At 51.1% G+C, this 12,140-nt stretch overlaps 1 protein-coding gene across 1 annotated transcript in view; it reads left to right on the top strand.

Annotated features, from left to right (window-relative positions):
- Positions 1-12,140, top strand: part of FANCM (Fanconi anemia complementation group M) — an 86,573-nt gene that overhangs the window by 49,080 nt on the left and 25,353 nt on the right. The window contains exons 12-14 of the mRNA XM_015426651.1: positions 221-455; positions 5,394-5,551; positions 6,359-6,505. Of these exons, the coding sequence (XP_015282137.1) occupies positions 221-455; positions 5,394-5,551; positions 6,359-6,505 (540 nt within the window). The remainder of the gene's footprint in view (positions 1-220; positions 456-5,393; positions 5,552-6,358; positions 6,506-12,140) is intronic.

Here is a 12,140-nt window from a genome sequence, read left to right as displayed (position 1 = left end):
TCCCTACCTGCTCTATCCCTTGCATAATCTTATAAACCTCAATCAGCCATCATTAACCCCTCAGCCATCGTTTCTCCAAGCTCCATTTTAACCTTATTTCCATGTGGGATTATATCATAGGGAAAGTGTTTCAAGTGTTTCAGTGCCTCCTTCATTTTATCCGTAAGAACTGCATGCAGGTAACCAGTTGAGTAACTTCCAGATTCGTTTCCTTTTCCAGACTTACAACCAAAGCCAGTCAAATAAAAGAAGCCTTCTCAAAGCCATTTCTGAGAACAAAGTGCTCCGCCTTTACCAGCACAGCCCACGGATGATCCCCGAAGGCGTAAACCCCAAGATGCACAGGATGCTGATCACGCCCCAAGAATGTGAGCGAGACACTTCCCCACCCAGCCCCACAGAGGGGAGAGCCGTCTCCCTCCAGCAGAAGTGGCTTCCCGGTTACACTGGCGCTGGTAAGCTCCAAGCGCTTTAACCTTCCTTCATGGGGAAAGTGTTCCAACCCTTTGACCACTCTAGTTGCCCTTTTCTTCACTTTCCCCAATGCTATCATATCCTTTCTGAGGTGTGGTGACCAGAACTGTGCGCGGTACTCCAAATGCGGTTGCACCATCGATTTGTACAGGGGCATTATGATACTGGCTGATTTTTTTCAATTCCCTTCCTAATAATCCCCAGCATAGCGTTGGCCTTTTTCATTGCAGTCGCACACTGTCTCGACATTTTCATGGAGTTATCTACTACAACTCTAAGATCTCTCTCTCTTTGTCATTCTCTGCCAGTTCGGACCCCATCAATGTATATTCATAGTTAGGATTTTTGGCTCCAATGTGCATCACTTTGCACTTGGCCACATTGAACCCTATTTGCCACATTGACGCCTACTCGCCCATCCTCAACAGATCCCTTTGGAGTGCCGCACAATCCTCCCTGGTTCCCCCCACCCTGAACAACTTCATGTCATTTGCAAATTTAGCCACTTCACTGCTTACTCCCAACTCCAAATCATTAATGTACAAGTTAAAAAGCATTGGACTGAGTACTGGTCCCTGCGGTACCCCACTGCTTACCACCCTCCACTGAGAAAATTGCCCATTTATACTCACTCTCTCTTTCCTATTAATTAGCCAGTTTTTGATCCACAAGAGGACTTGTCCTTGTCCTTTTATCCCATGACTATTGAGCTTACTTAGGAGCCTTTGATGAGGAACTTTATCAAAAGCTTTCTGGAAGTCAAGGTAAACAATATCTATTGGGTCCCCCTTGCCCACATGTTTGTTCACCCCCTCAAAGACTGTACAAATTGCATTCTGGGAAAGAGACCTGGGGTAGAAGGAGCCAAAACACGTTCTCTTCTAAGAACAAGCATTTGAGAGGCAGAGATGGGAACTGCAGTCTCCCTCTTGAGTAGGCCAGCGCTGTCCTCGTCACAAAGAAAGGAAGCCACGCAGAGGGGAAAACAAAGGCCGCTGCCGAGAAGGAAATCGTGGCCACCAAGGTGCAAACAGGGTGAGCTCTGTTTGGGGGCACCCACCTCAGCCCCCTCATGGAACCACTCTGTATTGACGTGCAGAGTCTGCTGCGGTGGACCTCTTTTGTAGCTCAATGCCAAGCAAATCGCAAGCCTCCGCGGTTCACGAACTGCCCTTCTTGTGTTTGCTGAAGTGTTTACTTTAGCACAGTTCCTATAAAGCCCTGCTCTGTGGATCAGCTGTAAAGATCAAGGCTATCGTGTGCTTCAGAAAGAGCGAGTCTTCCGATTCAGCACAGCACAGCAGGCATCTGGAAAGGTCTGCATCCTTCCGAGGACGTGTGGCGGAGAGTCTCCTCAGATACAAGAAAAAGCCGACTGCTCTCTCAGAGCGAAGGTCTGCGTTAGCCCAGGTGTTCCAATTCCCCATCTAGCGAGCTTGTCGAAGCAAGCATTGTTCCGACTCTCCGGCTTGTGCCTTAGGCTTGGTGGCCGGGGGGCAGGAAGATAAAAATGAAGGGGCAGCAGCAGGCAGTCCTACAGCGAACAACCTGTCCTGAGAGGGAGACTCCCGGTGACAGATGCAGTCGTTGCTTGATCTCTCCGGAATAGGAACATCAAGGAGATTCTCGTCAGGATGGTCTGAAATACACCAGACTCCCCAAAACCATTCATGAGAGCATAAGAAGAGCCATGCTGGATGAGACCAGTGAGGGTCCATCTAGTCACCCAGACCAGCCTCCCGTCTCACACAGGGGCCAACCAGTTCCTCTGGAGGGCCAACCACAGGGCAGAGAGGCTGAGGCCTTCCCCTGATAAGAACATCAGAAGAGCCCTGCTGGGTCAGACCAGGGAGGGTCCATCTAGTCCAGCCTCCTGTCTCACACAGGGGTCAGCCAGTTCCTCTGGAGGGCCAACCACAGGGCAGAGAGGCTGAGGCCTTCCCCTGATAAGAACATCAGAAGAGCCCTGCTGGGTCAGACCAGGGAGGGTCCATCTAGTCCAGCCTCCTGTCTCACACAGGGGTCAGCCAGTTCCTCTGGAGGGCCAACCACAGGGCAGAGAGGCTGAGGCCTTCCCCTGATAAGAACATCAGAAGAGCCCTGCTGGGTCAGACCAGGGAGGGTCCATCTAGTCCAGCCTCCTGTCTCACACAGGGGTCAGCCAGTTCCTCTGGAGGGCCAACCACAGGGCAGAGAGGCTGAGGCCTTCCCCTGATAAGAACATCAGAAGAGCCCTGCTGGGTCAGACCAGGGAGGGTCCATCTAGTCCAGCCTCCTGTCTCCCACAGTGGCCAGCCCGTTCCTCTGGAGGGCCAACAACAGGGCAGAGAGGCCAAGGCCTTCACCTGAGAACAACATCAGAAGAGGCCTGGTGGGTCAGACCAGTGAGAGTCCATCCAGCCCACTGTTCTGTCTCACACAGTGGCCAGCCAGTTCCTCTGGAGGGCCAACAACAGGGCATAGAGGTTGAGGCCTTGATAAGAACATCAGAAGAGCCCTACTGGATCAGACCAGTGGTCCATCCAGCCCACTCTTCTGTCTCACACAGTGGCCAGCCAGTTCTTCTGGAGGTCCAACAACAGGGCATAGAGATCGAGGCCTTTTGCTGATAAGGACATCAGAAGAGCCCTGCTGGATCAGACCAGTGAGAGTCCATCTAGTCCAGCATCTCTTCTCACACAGTGGCCAGCCAGTTCCTCTGGAGGGCCAACAACAGGGCATAGAGATCGAGGCCTTCAGTACATCATCGGAAGAGCCCTGCTGGATCAGACCAGTTTAGTCCAGCATACCGTTCCGAACAGACATTTCATCTCCAAGCACTCCTTTAGGAGCATGCTCTCTAATCTCCTTTGATGGCTCTCCCAGGGTCAGCAGGGGCCTTGACGCCTATAGCATCGGTACTGATGGGTGCCTCAGCATTGCAGTAGACTTCTTTGCTTCAACCCCCAGCATCTCTCATTGGAAGGACCAGGCAGGAGGTGATGGGAAAGGCCCCTCCCTGAGACCCTGGAGAGCGGCTGCCAGCCTGAGTAGGCAATACTTTGATGGACCGAGGGTCTGATTCACTATAAGACAGGTACATGTGTTCATGTGATGTGGTTCGCATGCATAGACCTCAAGGATGTATACTTCCACATCACCCTTTGTCCATGACACTGATTATTTCTTCATTTAACGATAAGGAGGCGCCATGCCTGATAAAACAGCGGAAGGGACCATGGCTCAGTGGTGGGGCATCTATCTGTAGGGCATCCAGCAAGCAGACAGTCCCAGGTTTAGTCCCGAGGATCATTTAAGAAGGCCAAGAAACAGACCGCGTAAAAGACCACTCTCTGTGACCTTTGAGAGGCGCTGCCACTCAGAAGAGGCAGGACTGACCCGGGGAGGGGCTTGTGACTTGGTAGAAAGGAATTTTCTGTGTTCCCGTGCAGTTGCATGGAAGCAGCACCTGGTACTTTGGATGGTTAACTTGTAATCGAGACTCTAAGCTGTTTCCACTTGAGCCCTGTGAACTGTTTCAGTGGAAGACCTTGGTGGGTTTGTTTTTTTCTTTAAGAGCCCTACACCTGCAAATAATAATTAGTTATCTGGCCTTGATTGGCTGGCAGGTTGTTTAATATCACCCGCCTTTCTTTAGAACTGACTCACCCACCTTCCAGATCATGTGGGTCTGAGAGCTTGGAACTTTGTCGCGGCTGGCACGTTTGTTTTCTCACTGTCACCACGCAGTGATTTGCTATTTTTCTTTGAATCATCTTCAATAAACTTTGCCGGGCTTCCCAAAAGCTGAAGTGTGGAGCAGTGTTGCTAATGGGTGACCCCCTCCCCTTTCCCCAGAGTTGAACCAGAGCCTGAATCATAGAATCATAGAATGTTAGAGTTGGAAGGGACCTTGCAGGTCATCTAGTCCCACCCCCCTGTGCACTCTGCAGGAGCACAGCTGAAAGATAGCCCTACGACATACCCGAAAGATGGTCGTCCATCCTCCGCTTGAAAACGTCCAGCGAAGGAGCAGCCACCACTTCCCAAGGCAGACTGTTCCACTGCTCAACCACCCTTACAGCTAGGAAGTTTCCCCTGATATTTAGCCGGTAACGACTCCCTTGTAATTCCCACCCATTAGATCTAGTTTTGCAATCCGGAGCAAGAGAGAATAGATCCGCTCCATCTTCTACATGACAGCCCTTCAGATACTTGAAGACTGCAATAGTGTCCCCTCTAAGCCTTCTCTTTCCCAGGCTAAACAGACCCAACTCGTTCAGCCTTTCCTCCTAAGACTTGGATTCCAACCCTCTCACCATCCCGGTTGCCCTCTTCCGGACATGCTCCAGCTTGTCAACATCCTTCCTCAAATGTGGTGCTCAAAACTGGACACAGGACTCCGGGTGAGGCCTGAGTCCATAGCAGGATAGAGCGGAACTACCATCTCCCGTGATCTGGACACAAGGCTTCTGTTCATGCATCCTAAGATTGCATTAGCTTTCTTCACAGCCACATCGCACTGCAGGCTCCTGTTTAGCTTGTGATCAACCAGAACACCCAGATCCCTTTCACAGGTGTTGCTGTCAAGCCAAGTCCCCCCCCCCCATTCTATATCTGAAGCGGTGAGCCTTCAAAGAGCAGAGTGCTGTGAGTCCTGCCAAAGTAAATAAGCTCCTCCTTGCCAACTTGAGTCCTGGAGCCCCTGTAGGCTTTGGTAGAAGAACCAAGAGAAAAGTTCCTGGTTCACACAGCAGTCCAGTCCGCTTTTCAGTGTGGGCCAGCACAAACCAAATGCCTGTGTTGTGAACGCAAGAATTACAGAGGAGTCCACAGACAAACAGTGACAGTCGTCTCTGTGTAAGCCGTTTTATTAGGAACAAAAATGTTCTAAAACCAGTTTTCGCTTGTCTTCTCCCCCTCGCCCCACCCCCTCGCAGGCGCAAAGCAAACCGATGCATCTGAAAGTTGGTATCTTACAGCAGAAGAATTTGAAGTGTGGAATAGATCGTATAGAGTGAAAGCTGAGGATGGACTCAAACAACCAGTAATGCCTCCGTCCAGTTTTGAAACACTAGAAGATGGGGAGAAGAAAACGGTGAGTTGAACTCTGATGGATCCTTCTGACATGTGAGTACATTCTCGTCTAAAGCAGGGCTGTCATAGGAGACGCTCCTCAGCCAGGAGGAACACTGGCTTCGTTTAGATCATGGGGCTACAGCAAAGCGCAGGAGTTGGGTGAAATTGCCTGCCTCTCTGCTTGTGAGATCCAAACTGCTGATCGGCAGCCGGGGTCAGGCACGCGTCGAATCCTCGTTAATGTCTGGATGCGTCTTAAAGAGGGGTCTGAAAATGAGCAGCATCAAAAATGGTCCAGAAAAATGAATGGCTCGTGTTGATTTTGAACCTCTGTTCAAGGGAAGGCTGGTCAGAGAATTCTCACAGCCGTGAGGCCGCCACAATAAATACTGGTGGGCATCTGTGTTCCCTCTAAGGTGAGTTAGTGTGAGCTAGTTCACAGGGTTTTTAACTTCCGGCTCACACATTTTTGTCTCAGCTCAGGAAGGGATGGCTCAAAAGCAAACTGATTTATGCAGGAGCCAAATCGCTTGCTCACAACTTTAATGCCCGGAGGTCACAGAGTAGAATTTTTGCTCACGTTGCTAGCAATGAACCGTGCAATAAAACTGAGTCACACAATCAAGCCACACTGAAATAGAAATATCACATAAACTGTTGTTCTTTTCACTCATGTGAGACTCGAGGCCGTTTGTCTCTTGCCAGCTGAGAACTGATTATCGCCTCTGTGTTTGAAATCCCAGGACTTGCAGCAAGCCGGAGAGGTCCGTGAGCTGTCTCTGACCGAATGGAGACTCTGGCAGAACCGTCCTTTCCCTACTTGCAGCAAGCCGGAGAGGTCCGTGAGCTGTCTCTGACCGAATGGAGACTCTGGCAGAACCGTCCTGTCCCTACTCACTTGGTGGATCACTCGGATCGCTGCCTCAACTTCATTAGCAGTATGGAAACGATAGAGCAGATGAGATACGAAGAGGTAGGTCCAGCTGTGCGTAGAGCCGCCAGCCTGTTAGCCGAATTGCTCCTTAAGGGAAACAACCGGTACAGTTATTATTATTATCGGGATTCTTCCGTCTATGTTTACGGAGGATGGCACTGTTTCCGAGGTTCCCAAATGAAGGACTGAGGCAAACGTTGTTGTTGTTGTTGTTGTTGTTATTAATAATAATAATAATAATTTACTGACACACTTCACTCAATAACATACAACAATCACAGCACACAAGACTAAGAAATTAAGATAGAATAATACAACACAGTTATGGTGGTTGATGCTCTGGGTTATAATTAACTAGCTGCAACTGCGTGGCTCCAAACTTCCAGCGAAGGGGTAAGGATGGGGAGAAAATTAGAAAAGAATGGCGAATGGACTCAGACCAGCTAAGACCACGTGCCAAAGAGACTCTAGCTTCAGTTCTAGAGTATAAAGAAGGACGGGTAGGATATGGGATAGCAAGCTGGGCTTAAGAGGAAAAGCAGGTTTTGTAGAGGGCGTCGTTTGAGAGCGATGGGGGGTTTCCAGGATCCGTAACAAGAGGTCAAGAAGAGAAGGGCGAGAGAGCAAGAACTTAAGAGAGCGGGCTTTGGGTGCGCTCCTGATTATATCAAAAGTGGTCTAGAGGAGGAGCTGGGTCCAGGGGTCCTCCCCTATGACACTGTGTTCCTGCATAGCCAAGAAGTTAGCGATTGGCTACTGTATTTTTCTGGGTGGGCCAAGAAACTGGAGGGCAATTTGAGATCTAGTTGCTAACTCAATCAAGACACCTGGGCTAGGGGTATTCTTATGCAGAAGGGTGACTCATGTCCATGTGGCCAGGCTGAATACCGGGTCTTTGTGAGTACATGCAGCTTCGTTGGTGCAAGGGGGAGGGGGCCCTGGAGGTAGGTGACCATGCGGCTGGTTTGAAATGGCGTTTTGTGCTTTCTGTGACCACGTGCGTTGTTCTATGGAGTGCACTAGACACGGGAACACCTCAGGAGTAGCAACCATTGGAAAACACGGTCTTCGGTAGGTACTCTCACCGGGCGCTCTCAGTCATGTCAGTTTCAGGCACAGTCCGTTGTTGGCACACTTCATCAGGTAACAACGTAACACAGTCCATAAAAACACCATAGCAGGCTTGCGGGCTAACAGGCCTCCTCGGTGAACAGGAATACTTGGAGTGAAGAGCAGGCTGGGGAGAAAATCCTCTGAAAGTCACTACGGCATTTCTGCTTGAACAGCCGTTTTAAGGTCCTCCATCACCAGTCATCATAAACATTACGGCTTCTTTTTTGTTTGTTTCCGTGTGAATCAGTATATCTACCTTGGACTTTGTTTGGCACATTGTCACCCAGTCCAGAGAGATCCTCCTGAAGCTCTTCGTAGTCAGCCTGGGTCTTACTGAGTAATTTTGTGCCGTCTGCAAACCTGGCCACTACGCTCCTCACCCCCTCTTTCAAGGTCATTGATGAACACATTAAATAGTACCGGCCACAATACCGATCCTTATGGGACCCCACTGCTTACTTTCCTCCGTTGCAAGGACTGTCCACTGATGCCTACTTTTTGCTTCCTGACATTTAACCAGTTTTTAACCCATAAGAGAACCCGTCCGCTTATCCCATGACTGCTAAGTTGACTCAGGAGTCTTTGGCGAGGTGCCATGGCAAAAGCCTTTGGGAAGCCGAAGTGTATGCCACATGCTTGTCCTGCTGAAAGAACCCCAGAAGGTTTTAGTGTAGTGGTGTGGCCAGTTTGGTGTCGTGGTTAAGTGCGCAGACTCTAATCTGGGAGAACTGGGTTTGATTCCCCACTCCTCCACATGCAGCTGCTGGCGTGACCTTGGGTCAGTTACAAGTTCTTTCAGAGCTGTTTTCTCAAGGGCGGTTCTCGAGAGAGCTCTCTCAGCCCCACCTACCTCACAGGGTGTCTGTTGTGGGGAGGGGAAGGGAAAGGAGTTTGTAAGCCACTCTGAGACTCTGAGTGAAGGGTGGGGTATAAATCCAGTCTCCTCTTCCTCTTCTTGGATTTGACACATCTTTCTTTTCTCTGTTCACATGGCACCACGGGCTCTGGCCGGTCACTGCTGGGCTGTGCATGCCTCTTGACAGTCACTTCCTTTTGTCAGGGTCAAACCCGCAGGACGCACTGAATGCAGGAGCTTGGGACTCGAGGCATTTGGCCGGACCACCCCTGCCCAGCTGTGGCGATACAAAAAGGAGGCTAGCCAGACTCACTAAACTCACTCAGATGCAGGACATTCTACTCTGTAATCCGATTAGCTACTTTTCTACTGAAGTAGTTTGTAAAACAACATCTTCACACACACACAAATCCTGTCACGAGCATAAAACGTCATAGTGTGTCCTGCCACTCATGCAAATGATGCAATCCCAGGAACTCCAAGTCCGTTTATCTCCGTCATTCCGGTCCAGGAGCACCTTGGGGACCCACAAGATTTCCGGGAGAGCCGTTTTCGCGAGCCAGCGCTCCCGTGGTCAGAGGGTCTTGGCCCAGTGCTGCTGGCCCAGAGGCCGGCTGTTCCACTGCAGACCAACACGGCTACCCGTTGAAGTTATCCATTAAGTCCTGCTCTGGCCAGGAGCTGCTCTTGGGGGTTTCAGGTAGAGAGAGAGAGAGGGTCTTTCCCAGCACCTGAGAACCTTTGACTGATGGGCGCAGGGATGCAGGTCGGGAGCTGCTGCATTAAAAAGCACAAACTGCTGACTAGCAGCCCTTCTTCCGAAAGCCATCCACGCCACTGTGGCAGTGAGTCCCGTACATGATGTTCTTATGAGAAGTGATTACTTGCATCTCTCTTTTTTACTTTGGACTTTCTAAAGGTCTAAGGTCGGAAAGGAAATCCCTTGGAGGAGGAGGAGGAGCAGGCGCTCTTTCCCCCCCAGTGCGCCCCCCCCCCATCTTGTCTAGATCCAGCTCTTAGCTGGTTCATTCTCTGCCACTTGACCGATCGGGAATGAGGGGTGAGGAGTGCAGTAGCCAAGTCTGCAGACGGCACCAAATTATTCAGGAGGGTGGCTGTGAAGAGCTCCAAGAGGACCTTCACGGACTGGGCAAGTGGGCGACCATGTGGGAAACGAAGTTCAATGTTGGTTAAGGACCCAGTTAGGGCTCTTTCTGTAGCAGGAGCTCCTTTGCATATTAGGCGACACACCCCTGATGTAGCCAATCCTCTGAGAGCTTACAGTAGCCCCTGTGAGAAGAGCTCTTTAAACTCTCGGAGGATTAGCGACATTAGGGGTGTGCCGCCTAATATGCAAAGGAGCTCCTGCTACAGAAAGAGCCCCGGTTAAGGTGATACACATTGGGACAAAAAAAGAATCCCAACTCCAAGCATAGGCGAATGGGGTCTGAATGTGCTGAGACTGGGAGGGGAGGGGGAAAGACCTCGGGGTCCTAGTGGAGAGCTCAATGAAGGTGTCCGCCCAGGGTGCCGCAGTGAAAAAGGCAACCTCTGTGTTAGAGACTATGAGGAAAGGGGTTGAGAGTAAAGCGGCTGATGCCCCCCGTATAGATCTATGGCGTGGCCTCATTTGGAGTACTGAACACAGTTCTGGTCACCGTATCTCAACGGGGAGAAGTGCGGAGCTGGGGAAAGCGCAGAGGGAGGAGGGCAACCGAGACGGTGAGGGGGTCGGAGCCCCTTCCCCAGGAGGAGAGGCCGAAGAGTCTGCTGGGACTTTGCAGTTCAGAAAAGAGATGACTAAGGGGGGGGGGGGACATGATAGAGGTTTACAAAATTATGCACGGGACGGAGAGAACCGACGAAGAGAAATTTTTCTCCCTCTCCCAAAGCACTAGACCTTGAGCGCATCCAGTGAACATCCCTTGAGACTCTTAAAATGTTAACGCTGCCCCATCTACTTATGGTTGCTTTGGTTGCAGCATTAACCCGTGAGGCTTTTCCTTCCAGGTGAGCCCAAAGTAAGGCAGGCCCTTGTGCCCCCCATCCTGCCGTCTCTCTCCCCTGGTTATGCTGGAAATGCTAGAGCTGCTCCGTGCGAATGTCCCCCTTTCTGCCAGGCCGTTCCTTTCCCTTCCCCCTGGAGTCTGAATCGTGGCTCCGCACGCCGAGTGCCCTGTGGCAGGCTTGCTCCTCAGGGGCACAGACGCTCCGGCACGGCCCTCGCTTTCTTCTCCCTGACCCACTTGTCTGGAGTGCTGCAGTCGGCCGAGGAGGGCCCGGCCCCAGATCCCCACGCTCCGTGGAGCTCGGTGGGTGGCCCTGGGCTAGTGGTTCTCTCCGCTTAACCTACCTCGCAGGGCGGTTCTGAGGATCAAACGGAGCGGGGAGGAGAACCCTGCGCACTTGTCTCGAGCCCCTTGGAGGAAGAAAATGTTGCAAAAACTTGAAAGGGTTAGTCGGTGCCAGTCTGGTGTCGTGGTTAAGTCAGCGGACTCTAATCTGGGAGAACCAGGTTTGATTCCCCACTCCTCCACTTGCACCTGGCTGGATGACCTCGGGCAAGCCATAGTTCTGACAAGAGCTGTTCTTGAAAAAGAGCAGTTTCTGTCAGAGCTCTCTCAGCCCCGCCTGCCTCACAGTGTGTCTGTTGTGGGGAGGGGAAGGGAAAGGAGACTGTAAGCCGCTCTGAGACTCCCTTGGGTAGTGAAGGGCCATGGGGTATAAATCCAATCTCCTCTTCTTCCTCCCCCCCCTCCCCTCCCTTCCAGCTGGGAGAAGGAGCCTCTTCTTATCCTGTCCAAGCAAAGGGGCCTGGGGGAATCAGAAGTGGCCGTTTAACCCTTGGGAAGTCAGTCTGAAGATCCATACTCAAGTGTCCTGGTGTGGCCCAAATGCCTGGTGTTTCTCCTGAGTTAAATTGGAGAGGGCTTGTACAAAAGGATATTTCCAAACAGGCAAGGCCCTTCAAAGTTATGTCATCAAACAATGAAGAAAAATGTCTCTTAGACCTTTTTACCACTTTGAGAAGGGTTCAGGGTTTACTTCCCATTTTTACCATTTCGGGAAGCACTGCTCGTTCTAATCCGGACAAAACACAGACGAAGCAGGGGGTTCCTTTCAGCCAAGGCCTGAAAATAAGGTGATCTGCCAACCTGGTCAGTCAAAAAATGACTGATACATATTTACTTTCAACATACTTAACTAGTACTACACCTCTCTCTCCAATGGAGACTCCAAGCAGCTCACATCATTCTCCTCCCCTCCATTTTATCCTCACAACAACCCTGTGAGGTGGGCGAGGCTGAGAACGTGTGACCAGCCCGAGGTCACCCAGCGAGCTTTCGTGGCCCAAGTGGGGATTCAAACCTGGGTCTCCCAGATCTCAGGCTGCCCCTGTAACCACGACACCAGACTAGCTGTGAGGTTTAGTACAGATTGCACGGGCCTCTTCCCTTTGGTAAGGGAGGTGGGTTGTGTGACCCTCTCCGGTATCCTCCGGTCTGGATCACTAAAGGGCTCGGAGACTGAGAGTCCCTATCTATCCCTTGTGGCTAAGAGCCACTGATGGACCTCTGCTCCATATGCTTATCTAATTCCCTTTTGAAGCCGTCCATGCTTGTAGCCGCCACCACTTCCTGTGGCAGTGAATTCCATGTGTTCATCACTCTTTGGGTGAAGAAGAACTTCCTTTTATCCGTTCTA

The sequence above is a fragment of the Gekko japonicus genome, unplaced genomic scaffold (assembly GCF_001447785.1).
Source record: "Gekko japonicus isolate JY-2015 unplaced genomic scaffold, Gekko_japonicus_V1.1 scaffold2117, whole genome shotgun sequence".
Taxonomy (NCBI): Eukaryota; Metazoa; Chordata; class Lepidosauria; order Squamata; family Gekkonidae; genus Gekko; species Gekko japonicus.
Note: the sequence above shows the minus strand (reverse complement) of the source record. Positions and strands in the feature narration are given on the sequence as shown.